The sequence below is a fragment of the Cherax quadricarinatus genome, chromosome 69, assembly GCF_038502225.1.
Source record: "Cherax quadricarinatus isolate ZL_2023a chromosome 69, ASM3850222v1, whole genome shotgun sequence".
NCBI lineage: Eukaryota > Metazoa > Arthropoda > Malacostraca > Decapoda > Parastacidae > Cherax > Cherax quadricarinatus.
Window position 1 is genome coordinate 611825 of NC_091360.1, and position 22296 is coordinate 634120.

The window sequence follows — 22296 nt, forward strand, 5'->3', positions numbered from 1 at the left end:
CTTTCCTGCTTGCAGCTTCCTCCTTGCAGTGTAGTTCTTGTAGCCTCCTCCTTGCAGCCTCCTCCTTGCAGCCTTCTCCTTGCAGCCTTCTCCTTGCAGCCTCCTCCTTGCAGCCTTCTCCTTGCAGCCACCTCCTTGCAGCGTAGTTCTTGCAGCCTCCTCCTTGCAGCCTTCTCCTTGCAGCCTTCTCCTTGCAGCCTCCTCCTTGCAGCCTTCTCCTTGCAGCCACCTCCTTGCAGTGTAGTTCTTGCTGCCTCCTCCTTGCAGCCTCCTCCTTGCAGCCTTCTCCTTGCAGCCTTCTCCTTGCAGCCTTCTCCTTGCAGCCTCCTCCTTGCAGCCTTCTCCTTGCAGCCACCTCCTTGCAGCGTAGTTCTTGCAGCCTCCTCCTTACAGCCTCTTCCTTGCAGCCTCCTACTTGCTGTGGGGACAGCAGGAACCGCTGTCTCTGTAAATGGGTCATCACATAAAACTGACCCAATGCCAAGAATTTAGGATTTATTTAATGAGTGCATGATTGGTGGGATCAATAGTCAGGTCCCAGGCATTTAACCATTAGCCAATCATGACAGCTGCCACTTACCCCACTAAGAGGTCAGTGGGTGAGGCACTTCCTGGCTACTACTACTGTCTTTGTCACTTTCTTCACCACCTCCCCCACCACCTCCCTCACCACCTCCCCAACCACCTCCCCCACCACCTCCCTCACCACCTCCCCCACCACCTCCCTCACCACCTCCCTCACCACTTCCCTCCACCACCTCCCTCACCACTAGACTCTGAGAGAGTGACCTAAATACTTTACCCTGGGTCATTCTTTAATGGAGATACATTCTGAACCTTAACATTTATTGGACCTCTAGAAGATGCAGTTATCACAGAATATCTCAAACTAGCAGTGACTTCAGCAGTGACTTCAGCAGTGACTTCAGCAGTGACTTCAGCAGTGACTTCAGCAGTGACTTCAGCAGTGACTTCAGCAGTGACTTCAGCAGTGACTTCAGCAGTGACTTTAGCAGTGACTTCAACAGTGACTTCAGCAGTGACTTTAGCAGTGACTTCAGCAGTGACTTCAGCAGTGACTTCAGCAGTGACTTCAGCAGTGACTTCAGCAGTGACTTCAGCAGTGACTTCAGCAGTGACTTCAGCAGTGACTTTAGCAGTGACTTCAACAGTGACTTCAGCAGTGACTTCAGCAGTGACTTCAGCAGTGACTTCAGCAGTGACTTCAACAGTGACTTCAACAGTGACTTCAGCAGTGACTTCAGCAGTACACAACATACATGTGTATTGATGTTTGCCTAGATCAAACTTGTTAGGTAAGACACATATGCAACAGTTTGACAACTTTATTCCGAAACGTTTCGCCTACACAGTAGGCTTCTAGGCGAAACGTTTCGGAATAAAGTTGTCTAACTGTTGCATATGTGTCTTGTGGGTAAGACACATATGCAACAGTTAGACAACTTTATTCCGAAACGTTTCGCCTACACAGTAGGCTTCTTCAGTCGAATACAGAAAGTAGGCAGCAACAGTAGAGATGTGAAGACGATGTAATCAGTCCATCACCCTTAAAGTCGTAGAATTTGAGGTTGTCAGTCCCTCGGCCTGGAGAAGTTCAGTTCCATAGTCAGGAACTATCTGACTATGGAACTGAACTTCTCCAGGCCGAGGGACTGACAACCTCAAATTCTACGACTTTAAGGGTGATGGACTGATTACATCGTCTTCACATCTCTACTGTTGCTGCCTACTTTCTGTATTCGACTGAAGAAGCCTACTGTGTAGGCGAAACGTTTCGGAATAAAGTTGTCTAACTGTTGCATATGTGTCTTACCCACAAGACACATATGCAACAGTTAGACAACTTTATTCCGAAACGTTTCGCCTAGAAGCCTACTGTGTAGGCGAAACGTTTCGGAATAAAGTTGTCAAACTGTTGCATATGTGTCTTACCTAACAACCTGTCGGTATTGTATACCATTTTGATGTAGATCAAACTTCTTAAATATGGCCAGGAATCTACTACACACAATGTATGAAAAGTTTTTCAGTGTTGATGATCATTGATGTTTTGTTCTCAGTGTTGATGATCATTGATGTGTGGGTTCTCAGTGTTGATGATCATTGATGTGTGGGTTCTCAGTGTTGATGATCATTGATGTGTGGGTTCTCAGTGTTGATGATCATTGATGTTTGGTTCTCAATGTTGATGAAAAATACACATGTACAACTCTTCAGTATCTTTATCGATGAAGCATTTCGTGCTTGCAAAAGGTTTCTCCAGAAGAATACAGAGAGAATCTGCATTCTTTAGAAAGGCGTAGAATTAGGGGTGATATAATTGAGGTGTATAAATGGAAATCAGGAATAAATAAAGGGAATGTAAATAGCGTGCTAAAAACATCTAGCCTAGACAGGACTCGCAGCAATGGTTTTAAGTTGGAAAAATTCAGATTCAGGAAGGATATAGGAAAGTACTGGTTTGGTAATAGAGTTGTGGATGAGTGGAACAAACTCCCGAGTACAGTTATAGAAGCTAAGACCTTGTGTAATTTTAAAAATTAAGTGTAAGTGACCTGGCCTGGCTAGGTTAAGGCATTAGTTTAAGCCGGTGGGAAAATTGGAACTGTCTCGCATGGACCAGTAGGCCTGTTGCAGTGTTCCTTCTTTCTTATGTTTTTTATGTTCTTAACACAAGAGATAGCAGTAGAGAGGTAGAGTAAGGTAGTCAGTCCCTCAGTCTTGATAGAAGGTAGTCAGTCTCTCAGCCTTGTTAGAAAGTGGTCAGTCCCTCAGTCTCGATAGGTGGTCAGTTCCTCAGCTTTGATAGAAGGGGATCAGTCCCTCAGCCTTGATAGAAGGTGGTCAGTCCCTCAGCCCTGATATAAGGTAGTAAGTCCCTCAGTCTTGACAGAAGGTATTCAGTCTCTCAGTCTTGATAGAAGGTAGTCAGTTCCTCAGTCGTGACAGAAGGTAGTTAGTCCTTCAGTCTTGATAGAAGGTGGTCAGTCCTTCAGTTTTGATAGAAGGTTGTCAGTTCCTCAGGCTTGATAAAAGGTAGTCAATCCTTCAGTCTTGATAGAAGATAGTCTGTCCCTCAGTCTTGATAGAAGGTAGTCAGTCCTTCAGTCTTGATAGGTGGCCAGTCTCTCAGTCTTGATAGAAGGTGGCCAGTCTCTCAGTCTTGATAGAAGGTGGCCAGTCTCTCAGTCTTGATAGAAGGTGGCCAGTCTCTCAGTCTTGATAGAAGGTTGCCAGTCTCTCAGCCTTGATAGAAGATGGTCTCTCTGTCAGCCTTGATTAAAGGTGTTCAGTTTTTTTAGCCATGACAGAAGGTGGTCAGTTCCTCAGTCTAGAGAAGGTGAACTCTAGCAATGTGAAGAAGCATTAGTTAAGGTGACGCTCTCTCTTAACGTCCACGTCTGAGCTCACTAAACAAACACAAAGTGAAAAATATCGAAAAATTATTATCCTCTCTGGCAAGCACTAAATACGTGAGAATTAAAGGGGAGGTGGGGAATGGGGAAGGGGAGGCTCGCCTCAGGTCCTTTAATCAAGGGCCCTTCACTAACATTAAGGTACCCTTTCCGAAGGTAATATCGACCTGTAATGGACAGCTCAGTGTGTAGCCTCACTGAACCAGATAGTTCAACCTCACGTCGACCAAAACTGTGATAATCGAACTCAGCGTCGACCTCAGGTACGATGGTAGTCTAAGTGACCTCAAAACGTGAGTAACCAGTCAACCATAGGCACGATGGTAGTCTTAGTGACCTCAAAATGATGGTAACCAGTCAACCATAGGCACGATGGTGGTCTTAGTGACCTCAAAATGATGGTAACCAGTCAACCATAGGCACGATGGTAGTCTTAGTGACCTCAAAATGATGGTAACCAGTCAACCATAGGCACGATGGTAGTCTTAGTGACCTCAAAATGATGGTAACAAATGTGATCAAATATTACCTCTTAGTATAACATTAATTACGGAGGGAAACAGGAGGAATGGTGACCTGGCAACACTGTTCCTTTACTTGATGGGCAGAGTTTTGGAGTTATGACACAAATAAATGATTGTTTCTCTCTCTCTCTCTCTCTCTCTCTCTCTCTCTCTCTCTCTCTCTCTCTCTCTCTCTCTCTCTCTCTCTCTCTCTCTCTCTCTCTCTCTCTTTCTCTATCAATCTATCTATCTCTGTCTCTCTCGTTTCTCTTTCTCTCCTTGCCTACCTCCTTCTCCCGTTGTTTCTCCCTCACACATATAATAATATAACACACACACACACACACACACACACACACACACACACACACACACACACACACACACACACACACACCACACACACACACACACACACACACACACACACACACACACACACACACACACACACACACACACACACACACACATATTTTTTATTGTTCATATTTTTATTTCTCTGCAGTTAATAAGAGCAATAATTTGGTATTAAACTATTATTGGAGAGAGAGAGAGAGAGAGAGAGAGAGAGAGAGAGAGAGAGAGAGAGAGAGAGAGAGAGAGAGAGAGAGAGAGAGAGAGAGAGAGAGAGAGAGAGAGAGAGAGAGAGAGAGAGAGTTTCAGTGGTCCTTGCTGGTATGACCTATGTCATCTTCAATTATTCACGAGTTTATTCCCCCCTTCTCTCCCACTCTCTCTCGTTCTCCTTCCCCCCTTCTCCCTCTCTCTCGTTCTCCTCCCTCCTTCTCCCTCTCTCTCTTGTTCTCCTCCCCCCTTCTCACTCTCTCTTGTTCTTTTCCCTCCTTTTCCCTCTCTCTCTCTTGGTAGTAGTGTGAGGAATGGTAGTAGTGTGAGGAATGGTAGTAGTGTGAGGAATGGTAGTAGTGTGAGGAATGGTAGTAGTGTGAATAATGGTAGTAGGTGAGGAATGGTAGTAGTGTGAGGAATGGTAGTAGTGTGAAGAATGGTAGTAGTGTGAGGAATGGAAGCAGTGTGAAGAATGGTAGTAGTGTGAGGAATGGTAGTAGTGTGAGGAATGGAAGCAGTGTGAAGAATGGTAATAGTGTGAGGAATGGTAGTAGTGTGAGGAATGGTAGTAGTGTGAGGAATGGTAGTAGTGTGAGGAATGGTAGTAGTGTGAGGAATGGTATTAGTGTGAGGAATGGTAGTGGTGTGAGGAATGGTAGTAATGTGAGGAATGGTAGTAGTGTGAGGAATGGTAGTAATGTGAGGAATGGTAGTAGCGTGAGGAATTGTAGTGGTGTGAGGAATGGTAGTAATGTGAGGAATGGTAGTAGTGTGAGGAATGGTAATAATGTGAGGAATAGTAGTAATGTGAGGAATGGTAGCAGTGAGAGGAATGGTAGTAGTGTGAGGAATGGTAGTAGTGTGAGGAATGGTAGCAGTGAGAGGAATGGTAGTAGTGTGAGGAATGGTAGCAGTGAGAGGAATGGTAGCAGTGAGAGGAATGGTAGTAGTGTGAGGAATGGTAGTAGTGTGAGGAATGGTAGTAGTGTGAGGAATGGTAGTAGTGAGAGGAATGGTAGTAGTGTGAGGAATGGTAGTAGTGAGAGGAATGGTAGGTGATGGAGGAATGGTAAGTGATTGTTTCCTCCCATCACCATCATTGCTCCCTCCCACAACCGTCATTGTTCTCTCCCCACCTTGTTCTTCACATTGATCCACCTTGTTCTTCACACTGATCCACCTTGTTCTTCACACTGATCCACCTTGTTCTTCACACTGATCCACCTTGTTCTTCACACTGATCCACCTTGTTCTTCACACTGATCCACCTTGTTCTTCACACTGATCCTCCTTGTTCTTCACACTGATCCACCTTGTTCTTCACACTGATCCACCTTGTTCTTCACACTGATCCACCTTGTTCTTCACACTGATCCACCTTGTTCTTCACACTGATCCACCTTGTTCTTCACACTGATCCACCTTGTTCTTCACACTGATCCACCTTGTTCTTCACACTGATCCACCTTGTTCTTCACACTGATCCACCTTGTTCTTCACACTGATCCACCATGTTCTTCACACTGATCCACCTTGTTCTTCACACTGATCCACCTTGTTCTTCACACTGATCCACCTTGTTCTTCACACTGATCCACCTTGTTCTTCACACTGATCCACCTTGTTCTTCACACTGATCCACCTTGTTCTTCACACTGATCCACCTTGTTCTCCACACTGATCCACCTTGTTCTTCACACTGATCCATCTTGTTCTTCACACTGATCCACCTTGTTCTCCACACTGATCCACCTTGTTCTCCACACTGATCCACCTTGTTCTTCACACTGATCCACCTTGTTCTCCACACTGATCCACCTTGTTCTTCACACTGATCCACCTTGTTCTTCACACTGATCCACCTTGTTCTCCACACTGATCCACCTTGTTCTCCACACTGATCCACCTTGTTCTTCACACTGATCCACCTTGTTCTCCACACTGATCCACCTTGTTCTTCACACTGATCCATCTTGTTCTTCACACTGATCCACCTTGTTCTCCACACTGATCCACCTTGTTCTCCACACTGATCCACCTTGTTCTTCACACTGATCCACCTTGTTCTCCACACTGATCCACCTTGTTCTTCACACTGATCCACCTTGTTCTTCACACTGATCCACCTTGTTCTCCACACTGATCCACCTTGTTCTCCACACTGATCCACCTTGTTCTTCACACTGATCCACCTTGTTCTCCACACTGATCCACCTTGTTCTTCACACTGATCCACCTTGTTCTTCACACTGATCCACCTTGTTCTCCACACTGATCCACCTTGTTCTCCACACTGATCCACCTTGTTCTTCACACTGATCCACCTTGTTCTTCACACTGATCCACCTTGTTCTTCACACTGATCCACCTTGTTCTTCACACTGATCCACCGTGTTCTTCACACTGATCCACCGTGTTCTCCACACTGATCCACCTTGTTCTTCACACTGATCCACCTTGTTCTCCACACTGATCCACCTTGTTCTCCACACTGATCCACCTTGTTCTTCACACTGATCCACCTTGTTCTTCACACTGATCCACCTTGTTCTCCACACTGATCCACCTTGTTCTTCACACTGATCCACCGTGTTCTTCACACTGATCCACCGTGTTCTTCACACTGATCCACCTTGTTCTTCACACTGATCCACCGTGTTCTTCACACTGATCCACCTTGTTCTTCACACTGATCCACCTTGTTCTTCACACTGATCCACCTTGTTCTTCACACTGATCCACCTTTTTTTCACACTGATCCACCTTGTTCTTCACACTAATCCACCTTGTTTTTCAAACTGATCCACCATGTTCTTCACACTGATCCACCTTGTTCTTCACACTGATCCACCTTGTTTTTCAAACTGATCCACCATGTTCTTCACACTGATCCACCATGTTCTCCACACTGATCCACCTTGTTCTTCACACTGATCCACCTTGTTCTTCACACTGATCCACCTTGTTTTTCAAACTGATCCACCATGTTCTTCACACTGATCCACCATGTTCTCCACACTGATCCACCTTGTTCTTCACACTGATCCACCTTGTTCTTCACACTGATCCACCTTGTTCTTCACACTGATCCACCTTGTTCTCCACACTGATCCATCTTGTTCTCCACACTGATCCACCTTGTTCTTCACACTGATCCACCTTGTTCTCCACACTGATCCACCTTGTTCTTCACACTGATCCACCTTTTTTTCACACTGATCCACCTTGTTCTTCACACTAATCCACCTTGTTTTTCAAACTGATCCACCATGTTCTTCACACTGATCCACCTTGTTCTTCACACTGATCCACCTTGTTTTTCAAACTGATCCACCATGTTCTTCACACTGATCCACCATGTTCTCCACACTGATCCACCTTGTTCTTCACACTGATCCACCTTGTTCTTCACACTGATCCACCTTGTTCTTCACACTGATCCACCTTGTTCTCCACACTGATCCACCTTGTTCTCCACACTGATCCACCTTGTTCTTCACACTGATCCACCTTGTTCTTCACACTGATCCACCTTGTTCTTCACACTGATCCACCTTGTTCTTCACACTGATCCACCTTGTTCTCCACACTGATCCACCTTGTTCTTCACACTGATCCACCTTGTTCTTCACACTGATCCACCTTGTTCTTCACACTGATCCACCTTGTTCTTCACACTGATCCACCTTGTTCTCCACACTGATCCACCTTGTTCTTCACACTGATCCACCGTGTTCTTCACACTGATCCACCTTGTTCTTCACACTGATCCACCTTGTTCTTCACACTGATCCACCTTGTTCTTCACACTGATCCACCTTGTTCTTCACACTGATCCACCTTGTTCTTCACACTGATCCACCTTGTTCTTCACACTGATCCACCTTGTTCTCCACACTGATCCACCTTGTTCTTCACACTGATCCACCTTTTTTCACACTGATCCACCTTGTTCTTCACACTGATCCACCTTGTTTTTCAAACTGATCCACCATGTTCTTCACACTGATCCACCTTGTTCTTCACACTGATCCACCTTGTTTTTCAAACTGATCCACCATGTTCTTCACACTGATCCACCTTGTTCTTCACACTGATCCACCTTGTTCTTCACACTGATCGACCTTGTTCTTCACACTGATACACCTTGTTCTCCACACTGATCCACCTTGTTCTTCACACTGATCCACCTTTTTTTCACACTGATCCACCTTGTTTTTCAAACTGATCCACCATGTTCTTCACACTGATCCACCTTGTTTTTCAAACTGATCCACCTTGTTTTTCACACTGATCCACCATGTTCTTCACACTGATCCACCTTGTTCTTCACACTGATCCACCTTGTTCTTCACACTGATCCACCTTGTTCTTCACACTGATCCACCATGTTCTTCACACTGATCCACCTTGTTTTTCAAACTGATCCACCTTGTTTCTTCACACTGATCCACCTTGTTCTTCACACTGATCCACCTTGTTTTTCAACACTGATCCACCTTGTTCTCCACACTGATCCACCTTGTTCTTCACACTGATCCACCTTGTTCTTCAAACTGATCCACCTTGTTCTTCACATTGATCCACCTTGTTCTTCACACTGATCCACCTTGTTCTTCACACTGATCCACCTTGTTCTTCACACTGATCCACCTTGTTTTTCACACTGATCCACCTTGTTCTTCACACTGATCCACCTTGTTCTTCACACTGATCCACCTTGTTCTTCACACTGATCCACCTTGTTCTTCACACTGATCCACCTTGTTCTTCACACTGATCGACCTTGTTCTTCACACTGATCCACCTTGTTCTCCACACTGATCCACCTTGTTCTTCACACTGATCCACCTTTTTTTCAAACTGATCCACCTTGTTCTTCACACTGATCCACCTTGTTCTTCACACTGATCCACCTTGTTTTTCAAACTGATCCACCATGTTCTTCACACTGATCCACCTTGTTCTTCACACTGATCCACCTTGTTCTTCACACTGATCCACCTTGTTCTTCACACTGATGACCTTGTTCTTCCACCTTGTTTTCCACACTGATCCACCTTGTTCTTCACACTGATCCACCTTTTTTTCACACTGATCCACCTTGTTTTTCAAACTGATCCACCATGTTCTTCACACTGATCCACCTTGTTTTTCAAACTGATCCACCTTGTTTTTCACACTGATCCACCATGTTCTTCACACTGATCCACCTTGTTCTTCACACTGATCCACCTTGTTCTTCACACTGATCCACCTTGTTCTTCACACTGATCCACCATGTTCTTCACACTGATCCACCTTGTTTTTCAAACTGATCCACCTTGTTTTTCACACTGATCCACCTTGTTCTTCACACTGATCCACCTTGTTTTTCAAACTGATCCACCTTGTTCTTCACACTGATCCACCTTGTTTTTCAAACTGATCCACCATGTTCTTCACATTGATCCACCTTGTTCTTCACACTGATCCACCTTGTTCTTCACACTGATCCACCTTGTTCTTCACACTGATCCACCTTGTTTTTCACACTGATCCACCTTGTTCTCCACACTGATCCACCTTGTTCTTCACACTGATCCACCTTGTTCTTCACACTGATCCACCTTGTTCTTCACACTGATCCACCTTGTTCTTCACACTGATCCACCTTGTTCTTCACACTGATCCACCTTGTTCTTCACACTGATCCACCTTGTTCTTCACACTGATCCACCGTGTTTTTCAAACTGATCCACCATGTTCTTCATACTGATCCACCTTGTTCTTCACACTGATCCGCCATGTTCTTCACACTGATCCACCTTGTTCTTCACACTGATCCACCGTGTTTTTCAAACTGATCCACCATGTTCTTCATACTGATCCACCTTGTTCTTCACACTGATCCACCTTGTTCTTCACACTGATCCACCTTGTTCTTCACACTGATCCACCTTGTTCTTCGCCTACAGTATGACGGCTGCTGTGGCAGGGGTGGCAGGAGTGGCAGGACTGGTGGCAGAGGAACAACATGAGGGAGGTGATGGCAAGGTCACTGAAGGTGTCACACCTCTCATGTTTGCTTGTCAACAAGGTCGTGACCACACTGTCAGGCAGATACTGCACAGGAAGGTCAGTATGCTACACTGTCAGGCAGATACTGCACAGGAAGGTCAGTATGCTACACTGTCAGGCAGATACTGCACAGGAAGGTCAGTGTACTACACTGTCAGGCAGATACTGCACAGGAAGGTCAGTATGCTACACTGTCAGGCAGATACTACACAGGAAGGTCAGTGTACTACACTGTCAGGCAGATACTGCACAGGAAGGTCAGTATGCTACACTGTCAGGCAGATACTACACAGGAAGGTCAGTATGCTACACTGTCAGGCAGATACTGCACAGGAAGGTCAGTATGCTACACTGTCAGGCAGATACTACACAGGAAGGTCAGTATGCTACACTGTCAGGCAGATACTGCACAGTAAGGTCAGTATACTGCACAGAAAGGTCAGTGTGCTACACAGGAAGGCCAGTGTGCTACACAGGAAGGTCAGTGTGCTACACAGGAAGGTCAGTGTGCTACACAGGAAGGTCAGTGTGCTACACAGGAAGGCCAGTGTGCTACACAGGAAGGTCAGTGTGCTACACAGGAAGGTCAGTGTGCTACACAGGAAGGCCAGTGTGCTACACAGGAAGGTCAGTGTGCTACACAGGAAGGCCAGTGTGCTACACAGGAAGGTCAGTGTGCTACACAGGAAGGTCAGTGTGCTACACAGGAAGGTCAGTGTGCTACACAGGAAGGTCAGTGTGCTACACAGGAAGGTCAGTGTGCTACACAGGAAGGTCAGTGTGCTACACAGGAAGGCCAGTGTGCTACACAGGAAGGTCAGTGTGCTACACAGGAAGGTCAGTGTGCTACACAGGAAGGTCAGTGTGGTACACAGGAAGGTCAGTGTGCTACACAGGAAGGTCAGTGTGCTACACAGGAAGGTCAGTGTGCTACACAGGAAGGTCAGTGTGCTACACAGGAAGGTCAGTGTGCTACACAGGAAGGTCAGTATACTACACATAAGAACATAAGAAAGGAGGATCACTGCAGCAGGCCTGTTGGCCTGCTGCAGTGTGCTACACAGTGTGCTACACAGTGTGCTACACAGAAAGGTCAGTGTGCTACACAGTGTGCTACACAGAAAGGTCAGTGTGCTACACAGTGTGCTACACAGAAAGGTCAGTGTGCTACACAGTGTGCTACACAGAAAGGTCAGTGTACTGCACTGTCATGCACATACTACACAGGAAGGTCAGTGTACTATACTATCAGGCAGATCCTACACAGAAAGGTCAGTGTGCTACACAGTGTGCTACACAGAAAGGTCAGTGTGCTACACAGTGTGCTACACAGAAAGGTCAGTGTGCTACACAGTGTGCTACACAGAAAGGTCAGTGTGCTACACAGTGTGCTACACAGAAAGGTCAGTGTGCTACACAGGGAGGTCAGTGTACTACAAAGGAAGATCAATATACTGCACAGGAAGGTCAGTATACTACACCTTCAGGAAGGTCAGTGTATTAAACCCTCAGTAAGGTCAGTATACAACCTCATCAGGAAGGTCAGTACACCACACCATCAGGAAAGTCAGTACAATAGCTTCCTCCACAGCTTCAAGATAAGGTATGATAAGGTCCAACAGTTCAGTGCACTAGTGCTACTGATATTAAGGTCAAAATTAATCTGTGGACTAATAACAGGTAATTACCTGACGTGATTTAATTACAGGTGATTTACTGGCCTGAAAGATTTTCTTACTGTAATTAGTCAGTATTTGGTACACTTTAAGGTCATTACTGCGAGACAGTGTATGTGTATATGTCACGTTGTGTCGTACCTAGTCTTGAAGCTCTGTACGAAGATGACTGATGACCAGTAGTGTGATGTGTGGTGATGTGTCGACTCTGCACGTCTTGATTGATGATGTTTAAATTCCAGGACCTTGATTCTGATGCATATCATATTATTAAAGTTGCCCGACCTTGATTACTGATATGTTTGATATTATCAAGGTCCCAGAACCTTGATAATATCAAGGTCCCAGAGTATGTCCTACGAGGAGAAGTTAAGATAAAATCAACCTGACGACACTGGAGGGCAGGAGGGACAGGGGAGAAACGATAATGACATAAAATACCGAGAGGAATTGACAAGATGGATAGGGAGAGAATGTTCCTGAAAAATGACATACCAACAAGGGGTCAGAATGGAAGTTGAAAACTCAGATGAGTCACAGGGATGTTAGGAAGTATTTCTTCAGTCACAGAGATGTCAGGAAGTGGAACAATTTGGAGAGTGATGTAGTGGAGGCAGGATCCATACATAGCTTTAAGAGAGAGTGGACCTAGTAGCGACCAGCGAAGGGGCGGGGCCAGGAGCTGTGACACGACTCTTGCACATAGTACACACATTCACCTAGGTAATGTGAACTCAGGTGAATGTGAGTCATGCAAATTCCAAACTAGCTAATTGTCTTCTAAAGATATTCTACTTTCTCTCTCTCTCTCTCTCTCTCTCTCTCTCTCCTCTCTCTCTCTCTCCTCTCTCCTCTCTCTCCTCTCTCTCTATCTCTCTCTCTCTCCTCTCTCTCTCTCTCCTCTCTCTTCTCTCTCCTCTCTCTCTCCTCTCTCTCTCTCCTCTCTCTCTCTCTCTCTCTCTCCTCTCTCCTCTCTCTCCTCTCTCTCTCTCTCTCTCTCTCTCTCTCTCTCTCTCTCTCTCTCTCTCTCTCTCTTTCCCTCTCCCTCTCTCACACACACAGACATTCTAGGCAGAAAAACATCATTCCTACTGAGGAATGTGGGTAGTGGTGGAGGAGTTATGGTGGGGGAGGGGTTTTGGTGGGGGAGAGGTGATGGTGGGGGAAGGGATGATGGGGGAGGGGTTATAGTGGGGGAGGGGTGGTGGTATGTCAGTGAACATGTGCAGTAGTATACCGGCGGACTTTCCTGTGTTATAGTGCACCTGTCTTTACACACACCTGTCTGTACACACCTGTCTGTGCACACCTGCCTGTACACATTTGTCTGAACACACTTGTCTGTACACAGCTGTCTGAACACACCTGCCTGTACACACCTGTCTGTACACACTTGTCTGTGCACATCTGCCTGTACACACCTGCCTGTACACACCTGTCTGTACACACCTGCCTGTACACGCCTGTCTATACACACATGCTTGTACACACCTGCCTTTGCTCACCTGTCTGTACACACTTGTCTGTACACACCTGTCTGTATGCACCTGTCTGTACGCACCTGCCTGTACACACCTGTCTATACACACATGCTTGTACACACCTGTTTGTGCACACCTGCCTGCACACACCTGTCTGTACACACCTTTCTGTACACACCTTTCTGTACACACCTGCCTGCACACACCTGTCTATACACACATGCTTGTACACACCTGTTTGTGCACACCTGCCTGCACACACACCTGTCTGTACGCAATGCCTGTACACACCTTTCTGTACTCACCTGCCTGTACACACCTGCCTGTACACACCTTTCTGTACACACCTGCCTGTACACACCTGACTGTACACAACTGTTTATACACAAAAAAATCAATCAGTTTTGTGTAAGCCTCAGCAATATTATTATAATATAAACTCTGGGATATACACACTATTAAAATTGCCACTGAATATACATTTAAGAGGAAGTGAAGGTGGTAATGTAGGGGACAAGAGACAGAGTGCGATGTTTGTGAGGAGATGGTGCAGGGTATGTGGCAGCGTGGCGGATGTGACGTCACCGAAGAGGCAGCCATTACCGGAGTCAGCTGATGATGACGTCATGACAGAGGAAGATCAACATGCGCTGCCGGTACACTACTGCCTAAAACTGAATTTTAAATTATTTTTTTGCACACACAAAAAACGAAGTATTTGTATTGTTCTTAACGTCATTATATGTGATACAGTAATAATGTCATTATACATTTTAATGGTTTTTAAAACTGACAAGTAGTAGAAAGACGCATGCAGCACTTGTGTCTTTATTACTGAGACGTTTCGCCCACCAGTGATTATATTAGAAAGAGAGAGAGTGGAGGATGTGAAGGAAGTGGAGAAAGTGGAAGATGTGTAGGATATGTAGGATGTGAGGGATGTGTAGGGTGTGTAGAAGCTTGGTGTGGTTCATCTCTGCTTCACCAGCAACAGTGCCAGACAGTGTTGCAGCATCTCCAGTGTTGCAGCATCTCCAGACAGTGTTGCAGCCTCTCCAGACAGTGTTGCAGCATCTCCAGTGTTGCAGCATCTCCAGACAGTGTTGCAGCATCTCCAGACAGTGTTGCAGCATCTCCAGACAGTGTTGCAGCATCTCCAGACAGTTTCGTAGCATCTCCAGACAGTGTTGCAGCATCTCCAGACAGTGTTGCAGCATCTCTAGACAGTGTTGCAGCATCTCCAGTATTGTAGCATCTCCGGACAGTGTTGCAGCATCTCCAGACAGTGTTGCAGCATCTCCAGACAGTGTTGCAGCATCTCCAGACAGTGTTGCAGCATCTCCAGACAGTGTTGCAGCATCTCCAGACAGTGTTGCAGCCTCTCCAGACAGTGTTGCAGCATCTCCAGTGTTGCAGCATCTCCAGACAGTGTTGCAGCATCTCCAGACAGTGTTGCAGCATCTCCAGACAGTGTTGCAGCATCTCCAGACAGTGTTGCAGCATCTCCAGACAGTGTTGCAGCCTCTCCAGACAGTGTTGCAGCATCTCCAGTGTTGCAGCATCTCCAGACAGTGTTGCAGCATCTCCAGTGTTGCAGCATCTCCAGACAGTGTTGCAGCATCTCCAGACAGTGTTGCAGCATCTCCAGACAGTTTCGTAGCATCTCCAGACAGTGTTGCAGCATCTCCAGACAGTGTTGCAGCATCTCTAGACAGTGTTGCAGCATCTCCAGTATTGTAGCATCTCCGGACAGTGTTGCAGCATCTCCAGACAGTGTTGCAGCATCTCCAGACAGTGTTGCAGCATCTCCAGACAGTGTTGCAGCATCTCCAGACAGTGTTGCAGCTCCAGACAGTCTGCCAGACAGTGTTGCAGCACTCCAGTGTTGCAGCATCTCCAGACAGTGCAGCATCTCCATACAGTGTTGCAGCATCTCCAGACAGTGTTGCAGCATCTCCAGACAGTGCTTGCAGCATCTCCAGAACAGTGTTGCAGCCTCCAGACGGTGTTGCAGGCATCTCCAGTGTTGCAGCATCTCCAGACAGTGTTCGCTCTCCAGTGTTTGCAACATCTCCAGACGGTGTTCGCATCTCGGAACAGTGTTGCAGCATCTGAGGCAAGCAGTGTTTGCACCTCCGGAGTGTTCCAGCCTCTCCGAACAGTGTTGCAGCCTCTCCAGACAGTGTTGCATCTCCAGCAGCACCCCAGACAGTGTTCAGCATCTCGTGTTGCAGCATCTCCAGACAGTGTTGCAGCATCTCCAGACAGTGTTGCAGCATCTCCAGACAGTGTTGCAACCTCTCCAAACAGTGTTTCAGCATCTCCAGGCAGTGTTGCAGCCTCTCCAGACAGTGTTGCAGCATCTCCAGACAGTGTTGCAGCATCTCCAGACAGTGTTGCAGCATCTCTAGACAGTGTTGCAGCATCTCCAGTATTGTAGCATCTCGGATGCAGTAGTGCAGGTCTCCAGACAGTGTTGCAGCATCTCCAGACAGTGTTGCAGCATCTCCAGACAGTGTTGCAGCATCTCCAGACAGTGTTGCAGCATCTCCAAACAGTGCTGTAGCATCTCCAGACAGTTTTGCAGCATCTCCAGACAGTGTTGCAGCCTCTCCAGACAGTGTTGCAGCATCTCCAGACAGTGTTGTAACATCTCCAGACAGTGTTACAGCATCTCCAGACAGTGTTGCAGCCTCTCCAGACAGTGTTGCAGCATCTCCAGACAGTGTTGCAACCTCTCCAAACAGTGTTTCAGCATCTCCAGGCAGTGTTGCAGCCTCTCCAGACAGTGTTGCAGCATCTCCAGACAGTGTTGTAGCATCTCCAGATAGTGTTGTAGCATCTCCAGATAGTGTTGCAACATCTCCAGACAGTGTTACAGCATCTCCAGACAGTGTTGTAGCATCTCCAGACAGTGTTGCAACATCTCCAGACAGTGTTACAGCATCTCCAGACAGTGCTGCAGAATCTCCAGACAGTGTTGTAGCATCTCCAGACAGTGTTGCAACATCTCCAGACAGTGTTGTAGCATCTCCAGACAGTGTTGTAGTATCTTCAGACAGTGACGCAGCATCTCCAGACAGAGTTGCAGTATCTCCAGACAGTATTGTAGCATCTCCATACAGTGTTGCAGCATCTCCAGACAGTGTTGTAGTATCTTCAGACAGTGTTGTAGTATCTTCAGTGTTGTAGTATCTCCAGACAGTGTTGCAGCATCTCCAGACAGTGTTGTAGTATCTTCAGACAGTGTTGTAGTATCTTCAGACAGTGTTGTAGTATCTCCAGACAGTGTTGGAGCATCTCTAGACAGTGTTGCAGCATCTCCAGTTTTGTAGCATCTCCGAACAGTGTTGCAGCATCTCCAGACAGTATTGCAGCATCTCCAGACAGTGTTGCAGCATCTCCAAACAGTGTTGTAGCATCTCCAGACAGTGTTGCAGCATTTCCAGACAGTGTTGCAGCCTCTCCAGACAGTGTTGCAGCATCTCTAGACAGTGTTGCAGCATCTCCAGACAGTGTAGCAGCATCTCCAGACAGTGTTGTAACATCTCCAGACAGTGTTACAGCATCTCCAGACAGTGTTGCAGCATCTCCAGTGTTGCAGCCTCTCCAAGCAGTGTTGCAGCATTTCCAGTGCAGCAACCTCTCCAAACAGTGTTTCAGCATCTCCAGGCAGTGTTGCAGCATCTCCAGGCAGTGTTGCAGCCTCTCCAGACAGTGTTGCAGCATCTCCAGACAGTGTTGTAGGATCTCCAGACAGTGTTGTAGCATCTCCAGACAGTGTTGCAACATCTCCAGACAGTGTTACAGCATCTCCAGACAGTGTTGTTGCATCTCCAGACAGTGTTGCTACATCTCCAGACAGTGTTACAGCATCTCCAGACAGTGTTGCAGAATCTCCAGACAGTGTTGTAGCATCTCCAGACAGCGTTGCAACATCTCCAGACAGTGTTGTAGCATCTCCAGACAGTGTTGCAGCATCTCCAGACAGTGTTGCAGCATCTCCAGACAGTGTTGTAGTATCTTCAGACAGTGACGCAGCATCTCCAGACAGTGTTGCAGTATCTCCAGACAGTGTTGTAGCATCTCCAGTGTTGCAGCATCTTCAGACAGTGTTGTAGTATCTTCAGACAGTGTTGTAGTATCTTCAGACAGTGCTGTAGTATCTCCAGACAGTGTTGCAGCATCTCTAGACAGTGTTGCAGCATCTCCAGTGTTGTAGCATCTCCGAACAGTGTTGCAGCATCTCCAGACAGTGTTGCAGTATCTCCAGACAGTGTTGCAGCATCTCCAGATAGTGTTGCAGCATCTCCAAACAGTGTTGTAGCATCTCCAGACAGTGTTGCAGCATTTCCAGACAGTGTTGCAGCCTCTCCAGACAGTGTTGCAGCATCTCTAGACAGTGTTGCAGCATCTCCAGACAGTGTTACAGCATCTCCAGACAGTGTTGCAACCTCTCCAGACATTGTTGCAGCACCTCCAGTGTTGCAGCCTCTCCAAGCAGTGTTGCAGCATCTCCAGTGTTGCAATCTCTCCAAACAGTGTTTCAGCATCTCCAGGCAGTGTTGCAGCATCTCCAGACAGTGTTGTAGCATCTCCAGACAGTGTTGCAACATCTCCAGACAGTGTTACAGCATCTCCAGACAGTGTTGCAGAATCTCCAGACAGTGTTGTAGTATCTCTAGACAGTGTTGCAACATCTCCAGACAGTGTTGTAGCATCTCCAGACAGTGTTGCAGCATCTCCAGACAGTGTTGTAGTATCTTCAGACAGTGTTGTAGTATCTTCAGACAGTGTTGTAGTATCTCCAGACAGTGCTGTAGTATCTCCAGACAGTGTTGTAGTATCTCCAGACAGTGTTGCAGCATCTCCAGACAGTGTTGTAGTATCTTCAGTCAGTGTTGTAGTATCTTCAGACAGTGTTGTAGTATCTCCAGACAGTGTTGCAGCATCTCCAGACAGTGTTGTAGTATCTTCAGACAGTGTTGTAGTATCTCCAGACAGTGTTGCAGCATCTCCAGACAGTGTTGCAGCCTCTCCAGACAGTGATTATATGGAGATTATATGGGTCGTCAGTCCCCTGCTTTCCATGTCTCCGCCACTGTTCATGTAGGCGCAGTGGTTCCCAAACTGGGGGTAAATTACCCCCTGGGGGTAATTTAACCATTTTTGGGGGGTAATGGAGGGGTGACAGAAAAAAGTTATGAATTCTGAAAATCAAGAAAACAATGCGGTACCCGGTATGAGGATTATTGTTAACTTTGTCTTAGTATATAAAGTTGTAAAGTAAACCTATTATAAGTAAGTAATAAAATTAAACCAAATAACAATAAACATCAAAAACTAATATACAGTATTAGAAAAGAAGAAATATATAGCTAAGTGTGTGGAAACCCAAAAGTATTTTGACAAGTATGCTTCAGGACAAAAGTCACTCAGTAGCCCAGATCGACCTGTCCAGTACGCGTCACTCACTTCCTGAGGCTGCCTCTATTTCACACTGTCAGTTTATCTGTGAGCATCAGCCGAGGTAGACATAAGCTGGTATGTATGTGTACTGCCCTGTGCAGTATATAGTTAGTATTTACCCACTGTTACTGTGAATTTGTAGCTATTATTAATTTTATATATAATGTATGTGTGGTTTTTACGTTTTCAATGGTTTTGCTAGGATTAGCAGAGTATGCGAGGCTGTATACGTTCACGTTTAGCCATATATATCAATAATAACAACATTTTGTGAAAGGGGTAACATGCTTTATGTGGCATGTTAAATTGGGTAACAAGCTGAAAAAGTTTGGGAACCACTGATGTAGGGTCACCTTGTAACCTACTAATGTAGGGGTCACCTTGTGACCTAGCCTTGTAGGGTCACCTTGTGACCTACTTATGCTGGGTCACCTTGTGATCTAGTCTTGTGGGGTCACTTTTTCACCTCACAAAGTGGCCTACAATTTGTCAATGTTCAACACTTGTACTAACTCTATTTTGTGTTGCTTGACTACAACGGTACAGCCTGGCAGCATCCACGAGAGAGACAGAACTGGCAAGACTGCTCTACACTACTGTGCTGAGAACCCTACACTCTCCTGTATTGACCAGGTGAGTACACCTGTTCTCACATGTCACCAGGTGAGCACACCTCTTCTCACCTGTCACCAGGTGAGCACACCTCTTCTCACCTGTCACCAGGTGAATTCACCTCTTATCACCTGTGACCAGGTGTGTCACCTGCACTCTCCTGTATTGACCAGGTGAGTAGACCTGTGACCAGATGTGTCAGAGAGAGAGAAAGAGAGAGAGAGAGAGAGAGCCACTCTATCGATCTACCGCTGAATTTCACCTGACCAAAGCCAGCGACAGGTAAGACTAAGCCAGGTTAAGCCAGCATTGCAGCCAAACCCACCATCTTAAAATATTCATGACTGAAGCAGCACACACACATTGATATATACATGTATATATATATATATATATATATATATATATATATATATATATATATATATATATATATATATATATATATATATATATATATATATATATATATATATATATGCAAATACGTATTATTCACCTTCTTCCTCATCATCTTCCTCCACCTCATCTTCATGACCTTCTTTATGCTTGGCACACATTGACCTTATCACTGTAATTATCTCGTTTTTAATTATCATGTAATGTGGACTTATGACCAGCTCTTAAAGAGGAAAGTAGGTTAAAGGCCAAGTGTGTTAAAGGTCACTGGATAATGGGGTTTCAAGACTATTTGCTACGCTATTGTCATTAACGCTTCATGTCACCTGTACACCACCAGTCAAGAATACTTTAATACCTAAAATACTGATTAAAATAAATTACCAGTGTATATACACTGAGAGATATACACCTCTCAGTGTATATACACTGTGATATACACCTCTCAGTGTATATACACTGATAAATACACACCTCTCAATATATGCAGGTAGATTTTGTTATGTTACAGTTAATAAACTGTCTTCCAGCATGTTATACAACTGTATGTTACTGTATTTCCGTCAATAAACATCCATATCTATAAATTTGCTAGCACTTTTAACGTTTTCTTATTAGATTATAGTGACTCACTTCATTATATTTGCTTAAGAAAGCATGTTGCTTAATTTACCAAAAGAAGAACGTAATTTTTGGTAAATCTAGAGTAAGAGAGTACTGTTACTTTGTGTCCTCAGGTTATAACTAGTGCTCTTCTGACCTTCCTTCTTCACTCCCTTCTAATCGTCTTTCTCCTTCTTTTATCAGCTTATCTCCCGGCAATCTTGTTAGTGGTGATATTAACGCTGTCATTACAGGGTAATTCCGCTTGCTGGTACGACCAGGGTGAGGATAAGATAAAGATGTTAGTTTCTTTGTTCAGTTTTCACTTTGTTTGCTCACTTTGTTTGCTGCTTCGGGTGCTTTACTTAGTTACAAAAGTCGCCACTACTTTGAGTCCTGTTTGTTCTGTGTCAAATATTTCGTCTTGTGCTCAAACGTATGTTGAAACAAACTCGTCCCCCTTGGCAAGAATATACTCAGTGAGTATACTCAGTATACACATTGAGTATGCTCACTGCGTATACACACTGAGTATATCTTAATCCTTATTTTTTATGTATTCCAATATTTTTTACTGGGGGTGAAAAGGAGACATGCAGGCTTAATGGCCATCGTGTGATAGATAGGTTTCAAACCTCTATTAACCAAGCTGTGGTGTGCTCTTGTATCGCTTCTGTCAACTTGATTTACAAACTAGAGAGCAGAACGACCAGTACAGAGTTGTTTTAACACTAATAGTCTACTACTGAGGTAGTATATCCCATAAAATAAATCACGTTCACCATCGTTCATTCAGTCACTGTCTTCTTAGAAGCTTGATGACGTCACAGTTCAGATGACCTTCCTAGTTGCAACATTTCCATCACGTCCCCAGATTGTAAGCATTCTACTTCTCACCTATAGAATGTAAGTCTGCTTAACTGATTATCCTGAATCCCTACATAAATGTTACCTTCTTCACACTCCAATAGCACGTCAAACCACTAGAAACCACCAGCTTCCACTCCGATCTAACATGGTCACACAAGCATGTTGGATGTTCAAGCCCTGGGACGACCCCAGCCCCTCCTTCCCTTCTTCCAAGATTTATATACACTCTTAGTCAACCTATTTTGCTCCATCGTCCCTAAGAGGTCACACTACCTCAACAACTCCTCTTTGGACCTCTGAAATATACTTTTGGTAACCTCATATCTTCAAACTCAAAATTCTCAGCATAATATTCACAGCACACACTGCCCTCAAACACATTTCCGATGCTTCCAGCCTCCTACTTCTTGCTGCAACGTTTATAACTCAAACTTCACACCCTCATAACAGTGTTGATGTCACAGTTTTAGGTACCTGAGATATGGTAACACATAACTGGTCCATTGAAGGTGACTGTTCTATTGTAGGTGACTGGTTTGTTGTAGGTGACTGGTTTGTTGTAGGTGACTGGTTTGTTGTAGGTGACTGGTTTGTTGTAGGTGACTGGTTTGTTGTA

General features: G+C 45.4%; 1 protein-coding gene across 1 annotated transcript in view; it reads left to right on the forward strand.

The window, feature by feature from the left end:
- Positions 1–22296, forward strand: part of LOC128701896 (uncharacterized) — a 141361-nt gene that overhangs the window by 37984 nt on the left and 81081 nt on the right. The window contains exons 2-3 of the mRNA XM_070099796.1: positions 10468–10627; positions 19743–19829. Coding sequence (XP_069955897.1) covers positions 10469–10627; positions 19743–19829 — 246 coding nt within the window. The 5' untranslated portion in view covers position 10468. The remainder of the gene's footprint in view (positions 1–10467; positions 10628–19742; positions 19830–22296) is intronic.